Source organism: Nicotiana attenuata, unplaced genomic scaffold, assembly GCF_001879085.1.
Source record: "Nicotiana attenuata strain UT unplaced genomic scaffold, NIATTr2, whole genome shotgun sequence".
Classification (NCBI taxonomy): Eukaryota; Viridiplantae; Streptophyta; class Magnoliopsida; order Solanales; family Solanaceae; genus Nicotiana; species Nicotiana attenuata.
This window is the reverse complement of record NW_017670906.1, coordinates 177896-202683: the sequence shown is the minus strand read 5'-3', so window position 1 is coordinate 202683 and position 24788 is coordinate 177896. Positions and strand designations below refer to the sequence as shown.

General features: G+C 41.3%; 1 protein-coding gene across 1 annotated transcript; it reads right to left on the bottom strand.

The window, feature by feature from the left end:
• Positions 1-19024: 19024 nt before the first annotated feature.
• LOC109244394 (organ-specific protein S2-like) lies at positions 19025-24474 on the bottom strand. The gene is made up of 2 exons (XM_019411478.1): positions 24385-24474; positions 19025-19390 (listed from the first exon to the last, which is right to left on the bottom strand). Exons 1-2 carry the CDS (start codon positions 24472-24474, stop codon positions 19025-19027), a joined length of 456 nt encoding a protein of 151 aa, XP_019267023.1.
• Between the last annotated feature and the right edge of the window lie 314 nt (positions 24475-24788).

Genomic DNA, 24788 nt, shown 5'->3' with positions numbered 1-24788 from the left:
CTCTTCCGAAGACTCGAATCGATGCACAACGCTCCGAAACTAGCCAATAATTATGTAAACCCATAAATATATGCTAAGGTACTCATTATAATCCAATTTATAACAATTCCTAACCCCGATCGAAAAGTTGACAAAAACGCCCACGGGCCCACGTGCCCGGAATCCGAAATTTTTCGAAGATAAAGTTTACCCATGATTTTCTCTAAATTCCTTACCCAAAATCGTGTTCAAAATCCAAGAATACTAGTTTTCTAGGTTTTCCCTCAAACCCCAAGTTTTCTACAAATTTCAATGTCCAAATCCATATATAACCCTTGTATATATTCAAAACTAGTAGAGATCACTTACCTCATGCTTGGTGATGAAAATGGCACTCCAAAGTTGCTCCAAAATCGGCTCCCATGGAAGAAATGAAGTGAAAATGAGCCAAACTTCTATTTTTAAAAGAACCCCACTGCCTCCAGCAGTTTCCGCATCTGAGGAAAAATGACCGCATCTGTGGTCCCGCATCTGCGGAAAAATGACCGCATCTGCGGTTATGACAGCAACCGGCACTTTTTCCCGACGCGGAAATAAGCATAACTCCGTCATACGATGTCCAAATTCGACGATTCTTTTTGCTATGGCTCCATAATAACGATACGGATCTAATGGATCAATAAAAACTTAATTTGGAGCTCATTTGCTTAATATGGTACCCCTTTATGTCCAAAGAAACGACGTTGAAACATTAAATAAGAGCGCAATACAACCCGAAACACACCCGGAACCCCGTCCAATCACACACCTCAGTCCCATAACATAACACGGACCTGCTTGAAGCCTCAAATCACGTCAAACAACGCTAAAACCATGAATCGCACTCCGATTCAAGCTTAATGAACTTTAAAATTTTAAACTTCTATTTTCGATGTTTAAACCTATCAAATCACGTCCGATTGACCTCAAATTTTGCACACAAGTCATATTCGTCATTACGGACCTACTCCAACTTCCGGATTCGGATTCCGACCCCGATATCAAAAAGTCGACTTCCGGTCAAACTCCTCAAAAACCTTCAAATTCTATCTTTAGCCAAATGACTCCAAAATGACCTACAGACCTCCGAATTCACTTCCGATCGCGCTCCCAACTCCAGAATCACCATACGGAGCTATTCACAGACTTGGAATCCCAACGGACATCGATAACACTGAAATGCAATTCAAGCCAAACTTATGAAATTTCTTCTAAAATGCTAACTTCAACAATAGGCGTCAAAACGCTCCCGGATTATTCAAAACCCGAACCGGGCATACGCCCAAGTCCGAAATCATCATACGAACCTGCTGGAACCTTCAGATCCCGATTCCGAGGTCGTTTAATCAAAAATCTAATCCAAGTTAATTCTTTCAACTTTAAGCTTTCGAAATGAGAAGTCTCTTCCCAAACCAACTCCGAACTTCTCTAAATCCAATTCCGACAACGCGTACAAGTCATAACACCTAAAATGAAGCTGCTCATGGCCTCAAACTGCTGAACGACGCGTTAGGGCTCGAAACGACCGGTCGGGTTGTTACACTTTACCTTCAAAAAATTTCGAAACCCGGGAACGTGGGCCTGAGGGCGTTTTTGTCAACTTTTCGATCGGGGTTAGGAATTGTTATAAATTGGATTATTATGAGTAATTGAACATGTATTAATGGATTTGCATAATTATTGGCTAGTTTTGGAGCATTGTTCATCGATTTGAGTCTTCGGAAGGGGGTGGAAGGGTGGTTATGGAACTTCGGAGCGAGGTGAGTCTCCTTTCTAATCTTGTAAGAGGGAATTGTCCCCATAGGTGAATTAATTGAATATGTGCTGTTATTTGTTGGGGCTACGTATGCACGAGGCAACGAGAGTCTGTGCGTAGCTACTATTATACTTATGTCTGGGTAGTCTAGGACCCAAAAGCATGCTTAGTTGTAATAAATGCAACCTAATTGATAGTTTAAATTGCTTAAATCATATCGAAGTGGCACATGATTTTCTAAAAGAGTTAAATTTCATTTTCTTGACTTGTAAAAAGGGAAATTTACACCTCCTTGAATAATTGTTTCCTTGATGAATGTCTTGATTGACTGTTTGAATATGTGCTTCTATGTGTATCTGCGTCGCATGTATGATTCGCGAGCAGGGTGATTGTTTATTTATATTTTACCGCGTCACATGTATGATTCGCGAGCGGGGTAATAAATGCATCTATGGTTCGCGCCATTCGACCCTCTGGCAGTGCACAGTTTAAATATTGTTGGATCGGACCGTACGACCTCGGCACGATTTGCGCATGCTTGTGTTGCTTGCCTTGAAATTTATTGAAGTTGATGCTGTTTCTCCCAGCTTGAAAATAAATGTATAAATAATGAAAGGGAATTTTGAGAATTTCCTATAAAAGAAAGGATTGTTTACTTGCTTAATTCAATTGAATTATAATCATGTTTATGAAAATCCTCGATTTATTATATTATTGACGTATCATTATTGTACCACTAGTAAGTATCGAAGTCGACCTCTCGTCTCTACTTCTTCGAGATTAGACGGGATACTTACTAAGTACACGTTGTTTTCGTACTCATGCTACACTTGCTGTGCATTTTTGTTGTACAGGCACATGTATTTCTAGTGGCCTACTAGGCGTAGCAGTCTGGATGATACAGAGACTAGGTGAGCTGCATTTCTCGAGGCGACTCGCAGCTAGTGTAGTCTCTTTCAGCGCATTGTATTTACTTACTGTCCAATTTGTATTCCGGACAGTTATTGTATTTTATTCGATTTCATAGTAATTGCTCATGCACTTGTGGCACCGGGTTCTGGGTTGATTATGGGATTATTTAATATTAAGTTTGTTAAAAACTTCAATATCTGTTCAGTGAAATTCATTACTTATTGACTAATGTATTAAACAAACGAATTTGAAAATATGAAAACAAGAAATTACTAGTAAATTGGTGTTAGCTTGCCTGACAATGGTGTTCGGCGCAATCACGACCCTTAGTGGATTTTGGGTCGTGACAGTGATAGTACACCATTTTTGCCATGCGGAGACAGGTGTGGAGCTAGAATTTTTAGTTTATGAGTTCTGCATCATAATCCTTTTTACTTACTGGATTCTAGATAGGGGTGCTCAAACTGAACTACAAAATCGCACCAAAGCGAAAAGTCACACCAAACCGATTAAAAATCTGATTAGGTTTGGTTTGATTTGATTTGATGTTGAGTAAAAACCCCGAATCAAACCGATATATAAATTATAATTTTGTATATACTTTTAAAACGTTATATAGAAATTTTTATGAAAAATATCTAAAAATATTTGGGATATTCTCATGGGATGTAATATAGAACTATGACGTGTATTCATTTTATTTAATTTAAACAATGAGTAGTATCGTCACTTTCTTTACGAGTTTTATTTAAGTGCGTCAATCTCTTTGTTCTTCCATATTCATAAGTCAAGATCCATTAAATTATATCTTTTTCGAATTTGAAATGGTATTTCTATAATTTAAAATTAACTAGAAAATATCATTATTTAGGTAAAATAGTGAATTTATGTTTAATTTTAGATTTGGCTGGGCTTGGCTGGGGGCGCAGGTGCGACGCAGCTTCCGCTGAACCGAGACCGCAGAAGCGGTCCTGGCCCCACAGAAGCGTACGTTGGCGAGTTAGCTGAGACGCACCTGCGATGGAAATTTCCGCAGGTGCGGAGCCGCAGAAGCGGCAGGTGGACCGCAGGTGCGAGAGGTCAGGGTGGCAGTGTGTTCTTTAAAGAACGAGTTTTGGCTCATTTTTCACACATTTTCACTTGGATTGGGCGATTTTGGAGCCTTTCAAGAGAGGAATTTCATCGTCAATCATGAGGTAAGTTAATCCCACCTCTTGTAAGTTAAATACATGGTTTTATTGCGGATTAAAGTATGGAAATTGGTAGAAACTTGGGGTTTTGGTGGAAAGACCTAGAATTTGTATTTTTGGATTTTGGCCACAATTTTGGGTATGAAATTGAGAGTAAATTATATATTGGGGTTCGTAAGGTTATGAGTAAACTTTACCTTTGAAAAATTTTGGAATCCGGGCACATGGGCCCGATGGCATTTTTGTTAACTTCTCGATCGGGGTTAGGAATTGTTATAAATTGGATTATTATGAGTAATTGAACATGTATTAATGGATTTGTATAATTATTGGCTAGTTTTGGAGCATTGTGCATCGATTTGTGTCTTCGGAAGGGGGTGGAATGGTGGTTATGGAACTTCGGAGCGAGGTGAGTCTCCTTTCTAACCTTGTAAGAGGGAATTGTCCCCATAGGTGTCACGACCCCAGTTCACCCTCCATGAACATGTCGTGATGGCACCTAGTTCCTACAACTAGGTAATCCTATCAATGCGGAAATAACAACTTAACTTGCGAAATGGCTGAATAAAGCTAAACATATTAGAATAATAACTGCATATAAGGCCGCTCGGCCTATACAACTCAAAAGAAATGCAGAAGTCTACATCTAAATCCCAAAACCTGGAAACTCACGGGAACCACACGCTAACAGAATATAGTATGCTGCTCTAACTCCAGAATATCTAAACAACTGAGAGAAAAAGGAATAATCTAAATACTAAAGCTGGAACAGAATAGAGACTCCTAGTGCGCCTGAGAAGAGGTACCTAGATTTGCACATGAAAAACATGCGCAGGAAGGGCATGAGTACACCACAGCGGTATTCAGTAAGTGCCAAGCCTAACCTCGGTTGGGTAGTGACGAGGAAGGTCAGGGCCCTACTAAGATAAAACATAATAAATAATAAGATAACGGAAACAGTTTAAATAAAGTCTACAGCAAGAATCTAAACTAGAAAAATAAAGAAGAACAGTAGTAGAAAGCAAAGGTAACAATACAAGGAATACTGCTCTCAACAAGGAATAATAGCCGGGGATCTCTTAGTATCCCGAGGATCTCTTGGTATCCTCATCATATGCACCAGGGATCTCTTGGTATCCCGAGGATCTCTTGGTATCCTCATCATATACACTGGGGATCTCTTAGTATCCCGAGGATCTCTTGGTATCCTTATCATATACACTGGGGATCTCTTGGTATCCCGAGGATCTCTTGGTATCCTCATCATATGCACTGGGATCTCTTGGTATCCCGAGAATCTCTTGGTATCCTCAATAAGTAAGCCGGGGATCTCTTGGTATCCCAATACATATAGAAATACATGTGCCAGGGATCTCTTGGTATCCCGCACCCTCAATCCAGAATATATCGAGTACAGGGGGATCTCCCGGGAAGCCGTCCCGTAGTCCCAATTTAATCACACAACAACAACAACATAGAATCTCAGAATAAATGCTAAAATCAGGACATGTAATAGTAAATTCTAGCCAAACATGCTTCACAGAGTACAAATAGTACAGCTAAACAAATAAGCAAGTAAGCCAGCTAAACATGCGTCTCTAAGCTAGCACAGGTATAAACTTACAGTCTAAAATGAACAAGTAAACAGAAAATCTCAATTTAAATACTTCAAGTAGAAACGGGTTTACAACAATTAGCTCAAGTACGAGCTCGTCACCTCACATACGAGGCATTCAAATATTCAAAGATCATGTCCTAAGGGGAAAGGTCCCCCACACAAGGTTAGACAAGCCACTTACCTCGAACCGGCTCAATATCAACTAGAAACCACACTCTTGCCACGAGTATCCGACTCCAAATGGCCCAAAAATATTCAATTCAATTACACATTGTAAATAACACCGCAAACAACTGGTTTTGCTATTTAATTCAAAGTTACGGCGTAAAATTAGGTGAAATGACCGAAATGCCCCTCAGGCCAATGCCTCAGAATCGAATAATTTTCACATTTTCAGAACCCTCGTACTCTCACGCGTCTAACCATATAAAAATCTCCCAAATCGGAGGTCAAATGCTCACTCAAAACCCAATAGTTTGTTCTAAGAAGTTTTCCCCCATTTTGATTCCAAATTCGAAATTAGATGATGGATTAAGCTATATATTGATGGAATACAACAGAAAGGGATTAAGGAAACGTTACCCAATGATCTTCTCTTCAATACCCACTCAAAATCGCCCTCTCCCGAGCTCTCAATTGATTTTTCGAACTTTTGAAACTCAACCCTCGAAATCCCCTTTTCTGAACAGGTGTTTCCGCTTCTACGGACAAGGGACCGCTTCTGCGGCCCCGCTTGTGCGGAAAGTGAGTCGCTTCTGCGACTCTCACTAAAACAGCCACATCCGCTTCTGCGGTCCTGTCAACTGCTTATGCGGTTTCGCTTGTGCGGATTATCCATCGCTTCTGCGGTTCCAAGCAAAACCCAAATGACCGCATCTGCGGCTATTTTCTTGCAGATGCGAGGCCGCTCCTACGGAATTTCCTCCGCATCTGCGATGCCTGGAAACTCTCCCCAACCCGCTTCTGCGATGATCCAGCCGCATATGCGGCTCCGCTTCTGCGGTTCCCAAGCCGCAGAAGCGAAAGTACCAGAAGATGAAAAACCAGCTGTTGCAACACTTCAATAATCACCCCGTTAACCACCCGAAATCATCCCGAGGCCCCCAGGACCTCAACCAAAAGCACCAATACCACCTACTACCTTATTCAAACTTGTACCAATCTTAAAAACACCTAAAGCAACGCTGGAAACCCGAATTAATCAAAGATTCAAGCCTAAGAACTTCAAATTCGAACAAAATACGTTTTCCATCAAAAACCTACCCGAACCTCGTCCGAATGACCTGAAATTTTGCACACACATCCCAAATGACATGACGGAACTACTGTAACTTCCGTAATTCCAATCCGACCCTCGGCTCAAAAACTCACTATCGGACCGGAAACTTATAAAATTCAAACTTCGGCATTTCAAGCGTAAATGAGCTACGGACTTCCCAAATAAATTCCGAACACGCTCCCAACCCCGAAATCACCTAACGGAGCTAACAGAACCATCGGATTTCCGTTCCGAGGTCGTCTTCACACTGTTCCGACTACGGACCACTTTTCAACACTTAAGCTCTCATTTAGGGACTAAGTGTCCCAAAACTCTCCGAAACTTAACACCGAACGTTCCGGCAAACCAAAATAACCAAAATGAACTTAGGGGAAGAAGTTAATAGGGGATTGGGGCATAAATTCTTAAGACGACCAGCCGGGTCGTCACATCATCCTACACTTAAACATTCGTTCGTCCTCGAACGAGCATAGAGAACATACCTGAAGTAGTGAAAAGATGAGAGTACTGGCTGCGCATATCCCGCTCGGTCTCCCAAGTTGCCTCCTCGACCGGCTGACCCCGCCACTGAACCTTCACGGACGCAATGTCCTTTGACCTCAGCTTCCTGACCTGCCTGTCCAATATAGCCACTGGCTCCTCAACATAGGATAGATACTTCTCCAACTGAACTGAACTGAAATCCAACACGTGCGACGGATCACCGTGATACCTCCGGAGCATCGAAACATGGAATACCGAATGAACTCCTGCAAAGCTGGGAGGTAAGGCAAGCTCATAAGCAACCTCCCCAACACGCCTCAACACCTCGAAAGGGCCAATAAACCTCGGACTCAGCTCCCCTTTCTTCCTAAATCTCATAACGCCCTTCATAGGCGACACCCGAAGCAAAACCCGCTCTCCAACTATATAGGATATATCACGAACCTTCCGGTCCGCGTAACTCTTCTGTCTGGATTGGGCTGTGCGGAGTCTATCCTGAATCACCTTGACTCTCTCCAAAGCATCCTGAACCAAATCTGTGCCCAACAATCTGGCCTCACCCGGCTCGAACCAACCCAACAGAGATCTACATCGTCTACCATATAAGGCCTCGAACTTCTTCAAAGTCCTTGGGAGTCCAGATACGAAGTCCATGGTGATCCGCTCCCACTTCCACTCCAGAATCTCTATCTGCTGAAGCAATCCACCCGGCCTCTGGTGCTCATACTTTACTTGCTGACAATTAAGGCACCGAGCTACAAACTCAACTATATCCTTCTTCATCCGCCTCCACCAGTAGTGCTGCCTCAAATCCTGATACATCTTCGCGGCACCCGGATGGATGGAATACGGCGAACTGTGGGCCTCCTCTAAAATCAACTCCCGAAGCCCATCGACATTGGGTACACAAACTCGACCCTGCATCCTCACTACTCTGTCATCACCAATGGTCACATCTCGAGCATCGCCATGTAACACCTTGTCCTTGAGGACAAGCAAATGAGGGTCATCATACTGCCGCTCCCTGACATGATCAAACAAGGAAGACCGGGAAACCACACAAGCTAGAACCCGATTGGGCTCCGCAAGATCCAATCTCACAAACTGGCTGGCAAAGGCCTGAACATCCATCGCCATAGGCCTCTCTGAAACTGGTAGACATGCCAAACACCCCAAACTCTCTACACGTCGACTCAAGGCATCTGCCACCACATTGGCCTTGCCCGGATGATACAGGATAGTGATATCATAATCCTTTAACAACTCTAACCATCTCCTCTGACGCATATTCAGGTCCTTCTGCTTGAGTAAGTGCTGCAAACTCCGATAGTTAGTATAGATCTCTCAAGGAACCCCGTAAAAATAATGACGCCAGATCTTCAAGGCATGAACAATGGCAGCAAACTCAAGGTCGTGGACGGGGTAATTCTTTTCATGTACCTTCAACTGTCTGGACGCGTAGGCAATCACCCTACCGTTCTGCATCAACACCGGTCCAAGGCCAACTCTCGAGGCGTCACAATAGACAGTATAAAAATCCGAACCGGTAGGCAATATAAAGATTGGGGCTATAGTCAAAGCTGTCTTGAGCTTCTGAAAGCTCGCCTCACACTCCTCTGTCCACTGAAATAAGGCACCCTTCTGGGTCAGTCTAGACATAGGGGCAGCAATCGATGAAAACCCTCCACGAAGCGACGGTAGTAGCCCGCCAAACCAAGGAAACTGTGAATCTCTGTAGCTGAGGACGGCCTGGAACAACTCTGGACGGCCTGGGCCAACTCTGGACGGCCTCTATCTTCCTCGGATCCACCCGAATACCCTCACTCGAAATCACATGGCCTAAGAATGCCACAGAACTCAGCCAAAACTCACATTTTGAGAACTTTGCATATAACTTCTTCTCCCTCAAAGTCTGAAGCACGGTCCTCAGGTGCTGCTCGTGATCTTCCCGAATACACCAGAATATCATCAATAAAAACAATAACGAATGAGCCATGGTATGGCCTGAACACGCTGTGCATCAGATGCATGAAAGCTGCTGGGGCATTAGTCAGCCCAAATGACATAACCAGGAACTCGTAATGACCATACCGAGTCCTAAAGGCAGTCTTCGGGATATCTGGCTCCCGAATCTTCAACTGATGGAAACCTGAGCGCAAGTCAATCTTAGAAAACACCTGTGCGCCCTTAAGCTGGTCAAACACATCATCAATTCGAGGCAAAGGATAATGGTTCTTCACTGTAACCTTATTCAGCTTGCGATAATCAATACATATACGCATAGAACCATCCTTCTTCTTCACAAACAAAATAGGAGCACCCGACAGTGAAACACTGGGTCGAATAAAACCCTTACCAAGCAATTCCTGTAACTGATCCTTCAACTCCTTCAACTCAGGAGGAGCCATAAGATACGGAGGAATGGAAATGAGCTGGGTGCCCGGCAACAGATCAATGCCAAAATCGATGTCTCTATCGGGCGGCATGCCCGGAAGATCAGCTGGAAACACATCGGGATAATCCCGTACCACTGCAACTGAGTCAACAAAAGGGGTATCAACACTGACATCTCTCACATAAGCTAAATACGCGGCACACCCCTTCTCAACCATACGCTGAGCTTTAAGAAAAGAGATAACTCTACTGGGAGTGTGATCTATAGTACCACTCCACTCAATACGCGGAATACATGGCATAGCCAGCGTCACAGTCTTGGCGTGACAATCAAGAATAGCAAAATGGGGCGACAACCAGTCCATGCCCAGAATAATGTGAAAATCAACCATACCGAGTAAAAATAAATCCGCTCTGGTCTTAAAGCCACGAATAGTAACCAACGCGACTGATAAACACGGTCCACAACAAGAGAATCTCCCACTGAAGTAGAAACGTAAACAGGAGAACTCAATGAATCTCAGGCTATACCCAAATGCGGAGCAAAATAAGAAGACACATAAGAATAGGTAGAGCCTGGATCGAATAGAACCGATGCCTCTCTACGACTAACCAGTATAATACCTGTAATGATAGAATCGGAGGCAACAGCCTCGATGTGAGCAGGAATAACATAATATCTGGCCTGGCCTCTCTCTCGAGAGCGACCTCTACCTCCCCGACCTCCGCCCCTAGCTGGCTGGGCAGATGGGGTAGCAGCAGGAGCTGTGATCATGGCCTGAGAACTCTGAGGAGCATGCTGTGGCTGAGCAGTCTGTGGAGGTGCACTCCTCCCAAGTCTAGGGCAATCCCTTACCACATGACGGGTGTCACCACACTCATAACAAGCTCTGGGAGGACGTGGCAGTGGGAACGGTGCGGTACGGGTATTCCAAGACCCCTGAACACCTGAAACTCTGTGGGAACTCTAAGATGCAAACTGAGCTGGCTGACCCACAAAACCTCTGCCATGACGCACCCTGCCTCCAAAATAAGGACCAGCATATCTCCCCGGTCCACGAGGTCTACTCACTCCTCTATACTCTCCCTCCTAACCTCGTCTGTCCTCTCTCTCCTGGACCCACCTGTCCCCTGCTCGGCGAGAGGTCCTCACCATCCGCTGAACTGGGACCACAGGCTGTGTCGCCACGACACCTAGAACCTAACCAATGGAAGCTTGCTGCTCTGGAATGGGGGAGGCGGTAGTCTGGGTCCCTCCGCTGATCTTGGAAGTAGTCGGTATAAACTGAATAAATCCTGCCTGAATCAACGTACTAAACATGCTTAGGAACTACGCCAAAGTCTCCTGAAGAGCTGGAGTAGTAGTAGCCGTGGGCGTGTCGGGTGCTTGAACTCCGGTTGGGTCTGCTGGTGGTACCTCGGCGGCAGCTCGCGCAGGTGCCCTGGCTGCACCACGCGCGCGTCCTCGGCCTCTACCCTGGCCCCGGCCTCTGACAGCTGCAGTAGGGGGCGCAGGTGTCTGATCATCTCGAGTAGCACGTGTCCTCACCATTTGTGAGAGAATAGAGGTCGGAAGTTTAGAATTGATGTTCAAAAATCTCGCACGACAAGAATCAAATGAAGTGAAATTTTCCTAACGGTTACATAGCCTCTCGTAGATAAGTACAGACGTCTCCGTACCGATCAGCGAGACTGTAATAAACCGGCATGTGTTCCGTGACTCCTATGAACCTAGAGCTCTGATACCAACTTGTCACTACCCCAGTTCACCCTTCATGAACATGTCGTGATGGCACCTAGTTCCTACAACTAGGTAAGCCTATCAATGCGGAAATAATAACTTAACTTGCGAAATGGCTAAATAAAGCTAAACATATTAGAATAATAACTGCATATAAGGCCGCTCGGCCTATACAACTCAAAAGAAATGCGGAAGTCTACAGCTAAATCCCAAAACTCGAAAACTCACGGGAACCACAGGCTAACAGAACATAGTACGCTGCTCTAACTCAAGAATATCTAAACAACTGGGAGAAAAAGGAATAATTTTAATACTAAAGCTGGAACAGAATAGAGACTCCTGGTCTGCGGACGCGGCAGATATACCTCGAAGTCTCCGTGTATATCCTCGCCTCAAGGATAGTGCGCCTGAGAAGAGGTACCTGGATCTGCACATGAAAAACATGCGCAGGAAGGGCAGGAGTACACCACAGCGGTACTTAGTATGTGCCAAGCCTAACCTCGGTTGGGTAGTGACGAGGAAGGTCAGGGGCCCTACTGAGATAAAACATAATATATAATAAGATAACAGAAACAGTTTAAATAAAGTCTACAGCGAGAATGTAAACCAGATAAATAAGGAAGAATAGTAGTAGAAAGCAAAGGTAACAATACAAGGAATACTGCTCTCAACAAGGAATAATAGTCGGGGATCTCTTGGTATCCCGAGGATCTCTTGGTATCCTCATCATATGCACCAGGTATCTCTTGGTATCCCGAGGATCTCTTGGTATCCTCATCATATACACTGGGGATCTCTTGGTATCCCGAGGATCTCTTGGTATCCTCATCATATACACTGGGGATCTCTTGGTATCCTCATCATATACACTGGGATCTCTTGGTATCCCGAGGATCTCTTGGTATCCTCATCATATGCACTGGGATCTCTTGGTATCCCGAGGATCTCTTGGTATCCTCAATAAGTAAGCCGGGGATCTCTTGGTATCCCAATACATATAGAAATACATGTGCCAGGGATCTCTTGGTATCCCGCACCCTCAATCCAGAATATATCGAGTACAGGGGGATCTCCCGGGAAGCCATCCCGTAGTCCCAATTTAAACACACAACAACAACAACACAGAATCTCAGAATAAATGCTAAAATCAGGACAAGTATTAGTAAATTCTAGCCTAACATGCTTCACAGAGTAAAAATAGTACAGCTAAACAAATAAGCAAGTAAGCCAGCTAAACATGCGTCTCTAAGCTAGCACAGGTATAAACTTACAGTCTAAAATGAACAAGTAAACAGGAAGTCTCAATTTAAATACTTCAAGTAGAAACGGGTTTACAACAATTAGCTCAAGTACGCGCTCGTCACCTCTCCTACGAGGCATTCAAATATTCAAAGATCATGTCCTAAAGGGAAAGGTCCCCCACACAAGGTTAGACAAGCCACTTACCTCGAACCGGCTCAATATCAACTAGAAACCACGCTCTTGCCACGAGTATCCGACTCCAAATGGCCCGAATCTATTCAATTCAATTACACATTGTAAATAACACCGCAAACAACTGGTTTTGCAATTTAATTCAAAGTTACGGCGTAAAATTAGGTGAAATGACCAAAATGCCCCTCAGGCCAATGCCTCAGAATCGAATAATTGTTACATTTTCAGAACCCTCGTACTCTCACGAGTCTAACCATATAAAAATCACCCAAATCGGAGGTCAAATGCTCACTCAAAACCCATTAGTTTGTTCTAAGAAGTTTTCCCCCATTTTGATTCCAAATTCGAAATTAGATGATGGATTAAGCTATATATTGATGGAATACAACAAAAAGGGATTAAGGAAACGTTACCTAATGATCTTCTCTTCAATACCCACTCAAAATCTCCCTCTCCCGAGCTCTCAATTGATTTTTCCAACTTTTGAAACTCAACCCTCGAAATCCCCTTTTCTGAATATGTGTTTCCGCTTCTGCGGACAAGGGACCGCTTCTGCGGTCCCGCTTATGTGGAAAGTGAGCCGCTTCTGACTCTCACTAAAACAGCCACATCTGCTTCTGCGGTCCAGTCAACCGCTTATGCGGTTCCGCTTGTGCGCATTATCCACCGCTTCTGCGGTTCCAAGCAAAAGCCAAATGGCCGCATCTGCGGCTATTTTCTCGCAGATGCGAGGCTGCTCCTGCGGAATTTCCTCGCATCTGCGACGCCTGGAAACTCTGCCCAACCTGCTTCTGCGATGATCCAGCCTCTTATGTGGCTCCGCTTCTGCGGTTCCCAAGCCGCAGAAGCGAAAATACCAGAAAATGAAAAGCCAGCTGCTGCAACACTTCAATAATCTCCCCGTTAACCACCCGGAATCATCCCGAGGCCCCCGAGACCTCAACCAAAAGCACCAATACCACCTAATACCTTATTCAAACTTGTACCAATCTTAAAAACACCTAAAGCAACGCTGGAAACCCGAATTAATCAAAGATTCAAGCCTAAGAACTTCAAATTCCAACAAAACATGCTTTCGATCAAAAACCTACCCGAACCTCGTCCGAATGACCTGAAATTTTGCACACACATCCCAAATGACATGACGGAAATACTATAACTTCCGGAATTCCAATCCGACCCTCGGATCAAAAAACTCACTATCGGACCGAAAACTTATAAAATTCAAACATCGGCATTTCAAGCCTAAATGAGCTACGGACTTCCAAAATACATTCCGAACACGCTCCCAACCCCGAAATCACCTAACGGAGCTAACGGAACCATCAGATTTCTGTTCCGAGGTCGTCTTCACACTGTTCCGACTACGGACGACTTTTCAACACTTAAGCTATCATTTAGGGACTAAGTGTCCCAAAACTCTCCGAAATATAACACCGAACATCCCGGCAAACCAAAATAACCGAAATGAACTTAGGAGAAGCAGTTAATAGGGGATCGGGGCGTAAATTCTTAAGATGACCGGCCGGGTCGTCACAATAGGTGAATTAATTGAATATGTGATGTTATTTGTAGGGGCTACGTACGCACGAGGTGACGAGAGTCCGTGCGTAGCTACTATTATGCTTATGTCCGGGTAGTCTAGGACCCAAAAGCATGCTTACATGTAATAAATGCAACCTTATTGATATTTTAAATTGCTTAAATCATATCTAAGTAGCAAATGATTTTCTAAAAGAGTTAAACTTCATTTTCATGACTTGTAAAAAGGGAAATTTACACCTCCTTGAATAATTGTTTCTTTGATGAATGTCTTGATTGACTGCTTGAATATGTGCTTCTATGTGTACCTGCGTCGCATGTATGATTCGCGAGCAGGGTGATTGTTTATTTATATTTGACTGTGTCGCATGTATGATTCATGAGCGAGCTAATAGATGCATCTATGGTTCGCGCCATTCGACCCTCTGGCAGTGCACAGTTTAAATATTGTTGGATCGGACCGTACGACCTCAGCATGATTTGCGCATGCTTGTGTTGCTTGCCTTGAAATTTATTGAAGTTGATGTTGTTTTTCCTGGCTTGAAAATAAATGTATAAATGATGAAAGGGAATTTTGGGAATTTCCTATAAAAGAAAGGATTGTTTACTTGCTTCATTCTATTGAATTGTAATCATGTTTATGAAAATCCTCGATTTATTATATTATTGACATATCATTATTGGACCACTAGTATCATGCTTGGATTGGAGGTCGATTCATGATATTAGCATTTTTTGATATGATTTGAGGCCTCAAGCAGGTCCGCATTATGTTATGGGACTGGTTGGTATGATTGGTTGGGGTCCCGGGTGGATTCCGGATGGTTAACGAATCAAATATGGAATTTGAAGAAGGTTTGAAGCAGCTGGTATCTGGTGTAACCGCACCTGCGAGGTTTTGGCCTCAGGTGCGGAGCCGGAGGAGCGGCATTGGTGTCGCAGAAGCAGAAAATGGCTGGGCTTGGCTGGGGGCGCAGGTGCGACGCAGCTTCCGCAGAACCGAGACAACAGAAGCGGTCGTAGCCCCGCAGAAGCGGACGTGGGTGAGTTAGCTAAGACCGCACCTGCGATGGAAATTTCCGCAGGTGCGGAGCCGCAGAAGCGGCAGGTGGACCATAGGTGCGAGAGGTCAGGCTGGGTAGTGTGTTCTTTAAAGAACGAGTTTTGGCTCATTTTTCACACATTTTCACTTTGGTTGGGCAATTTTGGAGCCTTTGAAGAGAGGGATTTCTTCATCAATCATGAGGTAAGTTAATCCCACCTCTTGTAAGTTAAATACATGGTTTTATTGTGAATTAAAGTATGGAAATTGGTAGAAACTTGGGGTTTGGGTTGAAAGACCTAGAATTTATATTTTTGGATTTTTACCATGATTTTGGTTATGAAATTGAGAGTAAATTATATATTTGAGTTCGTGAAGTTATGGGTAAACTTTACCTTCGAAAAATTTCGGAATCCGGGCACGTGGGCCTGAGGGCGTTTTTGTCAACTTTTCGATCGGGGTTAGTAATTGTTATAAATTGGATTATTATGAGTAATTGAACATGTATTAATGGATTTACATAATTATTGGCTAGTTTTGGAGCATTGTGCATCGATTTGAGTCTTCGGAAAGGGGTGGAATGGTGGTTATGGAACTTCGGAGCGTGGTGAGTCTCCTTTCTAATATTGTAAGAGGGAATTGTCCCCATAGGTGAATTAATTGAATATGTGTTGTTATTTCAGGCGGCTACGTACGCACGAGGTGACGAGAGTCCGTGCGTAGCTACTATTATGCTTATGTCCGGGTAGTCTAGGACCCAAAAGCATGCTTACTTGTAATAATTGCAACCTTATTGATAGTTTAAATTGCTTAAATCATATCGAAGTGGCAAATAATTTTCTAAAAGAGTTAAACTTCATTTTCTTGACTTGTAAAAAGGGAAATTTACACCTCCTTGAATAATTGTTTCCTTGATGAATGTCTTGATTGACTCTTTGAATATGTGCTTCTAAGTGTACCTGCGTCGCATGTATGATTCGCGAGCAGGGTGATTGTTTATTTATATTTGACCACGTCGCATGTATGATTCGCGAGCGGGGTAATAAATGCATCTATGGTTCGCGCCATTCGACCCTCTGGCAGTGTACAATTTAAATATTGTTGGATCAGACCGTATGACCTCGGCATGATTTGCGCATGCTTGTGTTGCTTGCCTTGAAATTTATTAAAGTTGATGTTGTTTCTCCCGGCTTGAAAATAAATGTATAAATGATGAAAAGGAATTTTGAGAATTTCCTATAAAAGAAAGTATTGTTTACTTGCTTAATTCTATTGAATTATAACCATGTTTGTGAAAATCCTCGATTTATTATATTATTGACGTATCATTATTGGACCACTACCAAGTGTCGAAGTCGACCTCTCGCCTCTACTTCTTCGAGATTAGACGGGATACTTACTAAGTACACGTTGTTTTCGTACTCATGCTACACTTGCTGTGCATTTTTGTTGCACAGGCACATGTATTTCTAGCGGCCTACTGGGCGTAGCAGCATGGATGATATGGAGACTAGGTGAGCTGCATTTCTTGAGGCGACTCGCAGCTAGTGTAGTCTCTTTCAGCGCATTATATTTACTTCCTGTCCAATTTGTATTCCGGACAGTTATTGTACTTTATTCGATTTCATAGTAATTGCTCATGCACTTGTGACACCGGGTTCTGGGATGATTATGGAATATTTAATATTAAGTTTGTTAAAAACTTCAATATCTGTTCAGTGAAATTCATTACTTATTGACTAATGTATTAAACAAACGATTTCGAAAATATTAAAACAAGAAATTACTAGTAAATTGGTGTTGGCTTGCCTGACAATGGTGTTCGGCGCCATCACGACCCTTAGTGGATTTTGGGTCGTGACAGGGATAGTACCCCATTTTTGCCATGCGGAGACAGGTGTGGAGCTAGGATTTTTAGTTTATTAGTTCTGCATCATAATCCTTTTTACTTACTGGATTCTAGATAGGGATGTTCCAACTGAACTACAAAATCACACCAAAGCGAAAAGTCTCACCAAACCGATTAAAAATCTGATTAGGTTTGGTTTGATTTGATTTGATGTTGAGTAAAAACCCCGAATCAAACCGATATATAAATTATAATTTTGTATATACTTTTAAAACGTTATATAGAAATTTTTATAAAAAATATCTAAAAATATTTGGGATATTCTCATGGGATGTAATATAGAACTATGACGTGTATTCATTGTATTTAATTTAAATAATAAGTAGTACATCACTTTCTTTACAAGTATTATTTAAGTGCGCAATCTCTTTGTTCTTCCATATTCATAAGTCAAGATCCATTAAATTTTTATATCTTTTTCAAATTTGAAATGGTGTTTCTATAATTTAAAATTAACTAGAAAATATCATTATTTAGGTATAATACTGAATTTATGTTTAATTTTAGATTTGGTTACCTTGAAAGCGTACTTCAACGAAAAATTATTGTTAAACGAAGAAAATACCTATCATATATTACTAAAAAAATTATTCCATAACAATTTTTTAATATATCATATGTTTGTCAGTTTTATAAATTTTATTACATATATATTCACTTATCAAAACTTTATCTATAACTTTAACAACGTAAGGTTGAAATATATTCAAGCAAAAAAAATCCAAAAACCAGAAAAATCCGACAAAACTGAATCAATCCAAACCTTCTAATTGGTTTGATATTTTGATAAAACCCGAACTAACCCGGATCATGTACACCCATAGTTCTAAATATATTTTTATACATATTTAATGAATTTTTCAACTCATACATAATTTGGTCAAAAGCTATTGTGTTCTACTAAATCCATAGCTATAAGGCTGGCTCTCCCCATATGCAGAGTGAAGATTTTTTATCTTTTGCTATTTTTTTTCTCCCTCTTATAATATTCCCCATTTCCTTCGAAACAAAATACGCTTTCTAAAACTCATATTATGCAAGTTCATTTAGTATACAGTTATACTAGTTAACGATACAAAAATTAGCCAGCTTAAACAAGACAATTCCTTTTTCACTAATAGTCATTCAATTTCTATTTTATTTCACTAAAGTCCCTAAAATATTTTTTTAATAAAAAGTGTACTCAACTTTATCATCTAAGTGTCATAGAGAGTCACTAAACCATTTGTTGTAACCAAAAAATCACTTATTTTGCTTAAGCAACATAGAAAATCACTAAATAATTAATTTTTAACCAAAAGGCTATCGTAGAAAATGTCACATTAATTTCCTCATAGTGACTTTATGTGATACCTAGGAGGAATTGAGTGACTTTTTGGTTAAAGAAAATATTTCATATACGTTTGTCATATTTAGGTAAAGTTGAGTGATTCTTTAGTATAAAAAAATAATAACTCTAAGTAATAATGTAAAAATAGTGTGACCACTCATATTATAACCTCATAAAATATTGTAAACAAACCAGCTAAAAGGAAGCCGAGCGTATCAATCATTGCTTAGAACACATAATAAAGTTAAGAAATACTTCAATACAACCATCAAGTATGGTTATAAATATTTATTTGGTAAATCACTTAACATAAAGAGGCATACAAAATGTAAATACACCAACGCGGGAAGACACACAATACTCATTGTATACAATATCAATCATGGTACATAGAAATATTTGGCCTAGGCTCAAAATCTCCGGCAAAGGGCTTTTCTTGTTTAAGACCAACGTCATCATCATGATAACCAGTTACATTAGGCCTTGGCTCGAATTCTTTCGTAAATAATGATTTCTCAGCTTCTTTCAGCTTGGCGTCGTCGTGATAGACAGATATATTAGGCCTTGGTTCAAAGGCTTCACCTCCAACAGAAGGTAATGTGTAACAATCAGTTTTCTCTTTGGAGAGAGGAACTGAATGCTGAGGCATAAGATGTTTGATTGCTTCAGGCATTGGCTCATCTTTCATCACATCTCTCCAGTATTCTCCGGGGTCTTTTCTTGCATTAGTGTTGCTTGTGTACTGCCCGAGAAAGAGAGACCATAATAAGACTTTTGAATATATTCTATATGAACTTCATTAAGTTGGAGTACATAATCTATATATACTGATATGCGCAAATATTTGGTACATGCAAGGGCAAATGTAGGCTTTAATATATGGGTTCGGCTAAACCTAGTAATATTTGCCAAAAAATTCTATGTATGCATACATAAATTCACTAAGTATATATAAAAATCAATTCAGAACTCAGTTATTAAAACTTGAGATCGACGTAAAATCAAGAATCCACATAATTCTAATGTTAGATCTACCTTTGTAAAAACTTATCAGGGCAAGTGAAAAGAGCAGGATAAGAGCAACAAGCGATTTCATGGTCACTTCACTAGGAATATGTATGACCCAGAAGCTGTTGTTATTGATCTTTGCTTGAAGCATATTATGAGCTTATATAGACAGGTTAAGCTATCATAAAATCATATTGCATGTAACAAGTTATTTGTGACGATCCAACCCGTCGTCTCATGTATTACAGCCCCGTTTCCCCCATTTATTGCTCTTTCATGTTTTATTATCAGCAACGGGTGAGTTAGAGTTGAATTGAATTGGTTTGGATAGGAAATGAGACACTTAGTCTCTTTAAGGAAGGTTTGGTCTGGAAAAGTCAACCGAACGTTGACTTATTAGTTAGAAGGCTCGGATGTGAATTCCGGTGATTCAGTTAGCTTCGGGAGGTGATTTGTGACTTAGGAGTGCGATCGGAAGTGATTTTGGAGGTCCAGAGTAGGATTAGGCTTGAATTGGCAAAGTTGGCATTTTAGCGAATTCCGGTGGATAGGTGAGATTTTGATCCGAGGGTCGGAATGGAATTCCGAGAGTTGCAGTAGCTCCGTTAGGTGATTTTGGATATGTGTGCAAAATTTCAGGTCATTCGGAGGTGTTTTGGTCGGGTTTTTGATCGAATGCGTAATTCGGAAGTTTTTAAGAAACATAGGCTTGAATTCGATGTGATTTGATGGTTTTAGCATTGTTTGATGTGTTTTGAGGATCAGAACAAGTTTGAATGAGGTTTTAGGATGTATTGGTGTTTTTGGTTGAGGTCCCGGGGGCCTCGGGGTGAATTCGGGTGGTTGAAGGAGAGGTTTTGAGGTGTGTTGCAGGTCTGTTGCTGCTGTCATCGGATATTTATGCTTCTGCGGAAATGGACTGCAGAAGCGGTTCCGCAGAAGCGGGTGAGTGACCGCAGAAGCGGTCAGGCTTGGGTTAGGGAATTTACGCAAAAGCGGATGGATGGTCGCTTCAGCGGGTCCGCATAAGCGGATATTTTACCGCAGAAGCGGTTGTTGAGAGAACCGCGGAAGCGCATCTGGAGTCGCATAAGCGAAAAGGGCGGTTTTAATGAAAACCGCTTAAGCGGACTTCTGACCGCTGAAGCGGTCCCGCATAAGCGGAAGCGGGACCGCAGAAGCGAAAAAAATAACTGTTGCAGAAGGGTTTAAAATATTAAATTTCATCCGCGAACAAGAGTTGGTTTCTACCATTTTAAGCGGTTTCGAGAGCTTTGAGCGAGAATTTTCGAGGGATTTGACTGAGAATCAATTGGAGGTAAGTTCCTTGGTCTAAATATTCGAGTTTACAGTAGAAATTACATGTAAATTGTGGAAAATTCATCAAAAACGGGTCAAGCTAGGGCTTGAAAAGTTGTGATGTAAAAACGGATTTTGAAAGGGCATTTGAGCTCCGATTTTGGTAAAATTGGTATGTGTAGACTCGCGGCGAGACGAGGAATCCAGTGATGAAAATTTCGTAATTTTTTGAGAAGTGGGCCCGGGGCTCGGGTTTTGCCAACTTAGTGAATTTTGGTGTTTTTCGAGTCTTTTCGATTGGTTATGTTTCTTTAGCCTATTGTAATGTATTCGTTGTGGTTGTAATCAGATTCGGCGTGCGAAGAGGTTGATTCGAAAGGCAAAGGCATAGCGAGCTAGACTTGTGGCCGGCTTGAGGTGAGTAATAGATGTAGATGATGACCTGAGGGTTTGAAACCCCGGTATATCACATTGTGACGCTATATTGAGGCGAGACACGTACTCTATGATGAGTGCAGGGTCGATTGTGAATGGGGATTGTGACCTACTCCGTTCGGATTGATGTTCGTACTGTGTTCCTGACTAGAAACTGTTTGGTAATCATCCTACTTGGATTTTATGATATGTTTGGGGCTTTGTGCCTACCCTTCAGGGATCCTTATCACTGCTTCCATGATGCTTAGCATATTTCATGATATCAGTCCTGAGTTAGACACTGCCTTGAAATGTTTAGTAAATAAATAAAGGTTTAAACACTTAGCTCTATAATTCCTAATAATTGAAACTAAAAATGAACAATTTGACTGTGCCCGAGTGGCTTGCATGCATATATATATCTGGACTGAGTATGGATCGGGCTGCATGCCGCAGCGAATGCTACGATGATATTGCGCTTGGGTTGTAGGAACCCCTCCGGAGTCTGAACCCCAACAGTGAGCGCGGGTACCCAAATGGATCGGGCTGCGCGCCGTAGCGGTCATATGCATTGCATTGCATTCATGCATTTACACCTATTTGTCTTACTTGTCCTGGTATTGTTGTTGTTCCACCGTTTTATGTGCTGAATCGCTGATCATAGCTTTATATTGTAATATTTCGGAATTTCTTACTTTCAGCCATTATATATGTTTATTACTCACTGAGTTGGAAGTACTCACTTTACTCCCTGCACCATGTGTGCAGATTCAGGTGCTCCGGAGACTTAGTGGAGTTGTTTGCTGTATTCTTGGATTTTATCTTCAGGAGTTGTCAAGGTAGCTGCCTGACGTCCGCAGGACCCGACTCCTCCCCTTTATTTCATTTATTTCTTTCAAATTCTAGACTTCTTTATCACTATGGATATATATTACTCTATTACCTCTAGAGGCTCTAGACTCGTGACTCCAGATCTATTGGGGAATGTTTGGAATATTCGTTATTATCTTTCGTACTATTTTATTTAGATTCGGATTGGAACCTTGACATTTGCTATCCTAATTGTATTATTTGTTAACAGATTACGTATTTGGGTTGAGAGTATTTAATTGGTCGGGCTTGCCTAGCATCAATTTTGGGCGCCATCACAACCGGGATTGGGGTCGTGACATTATTGTCAAGCATGTTTAACATGATTCACACACTTTTGTAGGAACAATGAGAGATGTACAATAATTTAAACAAATAGGAGGAGGCACCAATTAGCTTCTTTGACACATATATTATTGGCGACCAAATCTTTTAAGTAGGCTCCATTTGCTCATAAATAATAGTGAAACCTATTCACGTTCTAATAATAGTGAAATATTAAAATAATTTGTTCGATTGATGCTAGATCATTCCTAATATAGCCATACGAGTTCTGTTTCTATTTTTTTTTTTTTTTTTTGTTCCTAACTTTTGCAGTATAAAATGATTTGCTTCAAATAAAAGAACAACCAGAGTTGATTTAAACAAAATCAATTTTCTATATACTGAAAGTAATTATGCTGTAGTTTAGGCACATTAATAGAGGATGCCTATTTCGAAAAATCCCATAAATTATTTATTCACAAATAGATCAAGACTTCAAATATCGCCTTTCTCAAAGCTGAAGTAATCAAGAGACATTATTCCTCAAAATCAATTCAAAATGCGGTTAGACATTTTTTGACAATCAAATAATTCAAGAAAATCTGCATTTGTTGCCCTCGATTAAGGAAACAAGAAGGATATATCTACAGAAGTCGTTCCTCGTGATTGATCCGGAGTATTGTCGGATTTTCTTGGAGATCAAATATATTATAAGGAGGTCCGCATCATCCTACATTCGAGAAATATGTCGTTTAAGTCTTCGAATCACGGAGAACAATTCAGAGAGAAGAATCAAGGGAACAAACAGAATTCTACTCACAATTAATTAAAAAATTACCTTTTATGCATTATGATGACCATGAATCAAGTAACAGTTCACCATATCTTCAGCTTCATTTCCAAGCCTGAAATAGTAATTTGCGTTGTGAATGGGGAAAGAAACTCTTTCGCAACTTAATCAATCAAGCAAAAACTTGAAAATCATTTTTGAAGTGAAAAAGGTACCCATTAATTATTTTAAATTCTTGTTAATTTGCCCGCACTTCGCATAGTCGAACAACTCATTTGGTAAGTTTAGCTGATATGAAAAAGATCAAGATTTATATTATCAAAATGAAATAATTACACTAACAAAAAAAAATTAATCAGATGTTGACATGTTTTGTCGTTGTACTATATGGCTCTTGTGAGAACGTTATTGGCATGTACATTATGTTCTACCTACAAATAATATGTTTCAAATTATACGATGCAGATAGAACACAAGTGCGTGAAACTTACGCACGCGCTGAGATGACACAACTAGCTAAAATTCGATCTCGTACATACATTGAGATGTCCCGAGGCTTGCGCGAGACATTCTTCGCCCGGTCTATGAACTACCTCTCCAGGCCAAGCGATGGACTAGATAGATTGGGACTCCTCGAATGTATGTATGGACCATACAGAAACATGTAGTATCCTCCAATAAATGAGTAAGTGAAGCAACATACGGAACTCTTACGCAACTCCACCAAGTTTACACATCACGCCAACACAACAAATGTACATTCGACCTCGTTCGAATTAACAAGTCTGAATTCGACCTCGCTCGAATTAGCAAGACAAATTTGACCTTGTTTGAATCAACAAGTTTAAATTCGACCTAGCTTGAATTAGCAAGACAAATTTGACCTCGTTCGAATCAACAAGTCTAAATTAATCCTCGTTCGAATCAACAAGTCCAAATTCGACCTCGCTCGAATTAGCAAATCTAAATTCGAACTCGCTTGAATTAGCATGACAAATTCAACTTCGTTCGAATCAATAAGTCTAAATTCGACCTCGCTCGAATTAACAAGGCAAATTTGACCTCGTTCGAATTAGCAAGGCAAATTCGACCTGGTTCCAATCGACAAGTCTAAATTCGACCTCGCTCGAATTAGCAAGTCCAAATTCGTACTCGCTAGAATTAGCAAGACAATTCGACATCGTTCAAATCAACAAGTTTGAATTCGACCCCGCTCGAATTAACAAGTCTAAATTCGACCTCGCTCGAATTAGCGAGACAAATTCGACCTCGTTCGAATCAACAAGTTTATATTCGACCTCGCTCGAATTAGCAAGGAAAATTAGACCTCGTTCGAATGAACAAGTCTATGTTCGACCTCGCTTGAATTAGCAAGATAAATTCGTCCTCGTTCGAATCAACACGTCTAAATTCAACCTCGCTCAAATTAACTATCGAAAGTCAAGGACTTATTACAAGAAGATTAGGAAATTCGAATAGAAAAGAGAAAAAAGGC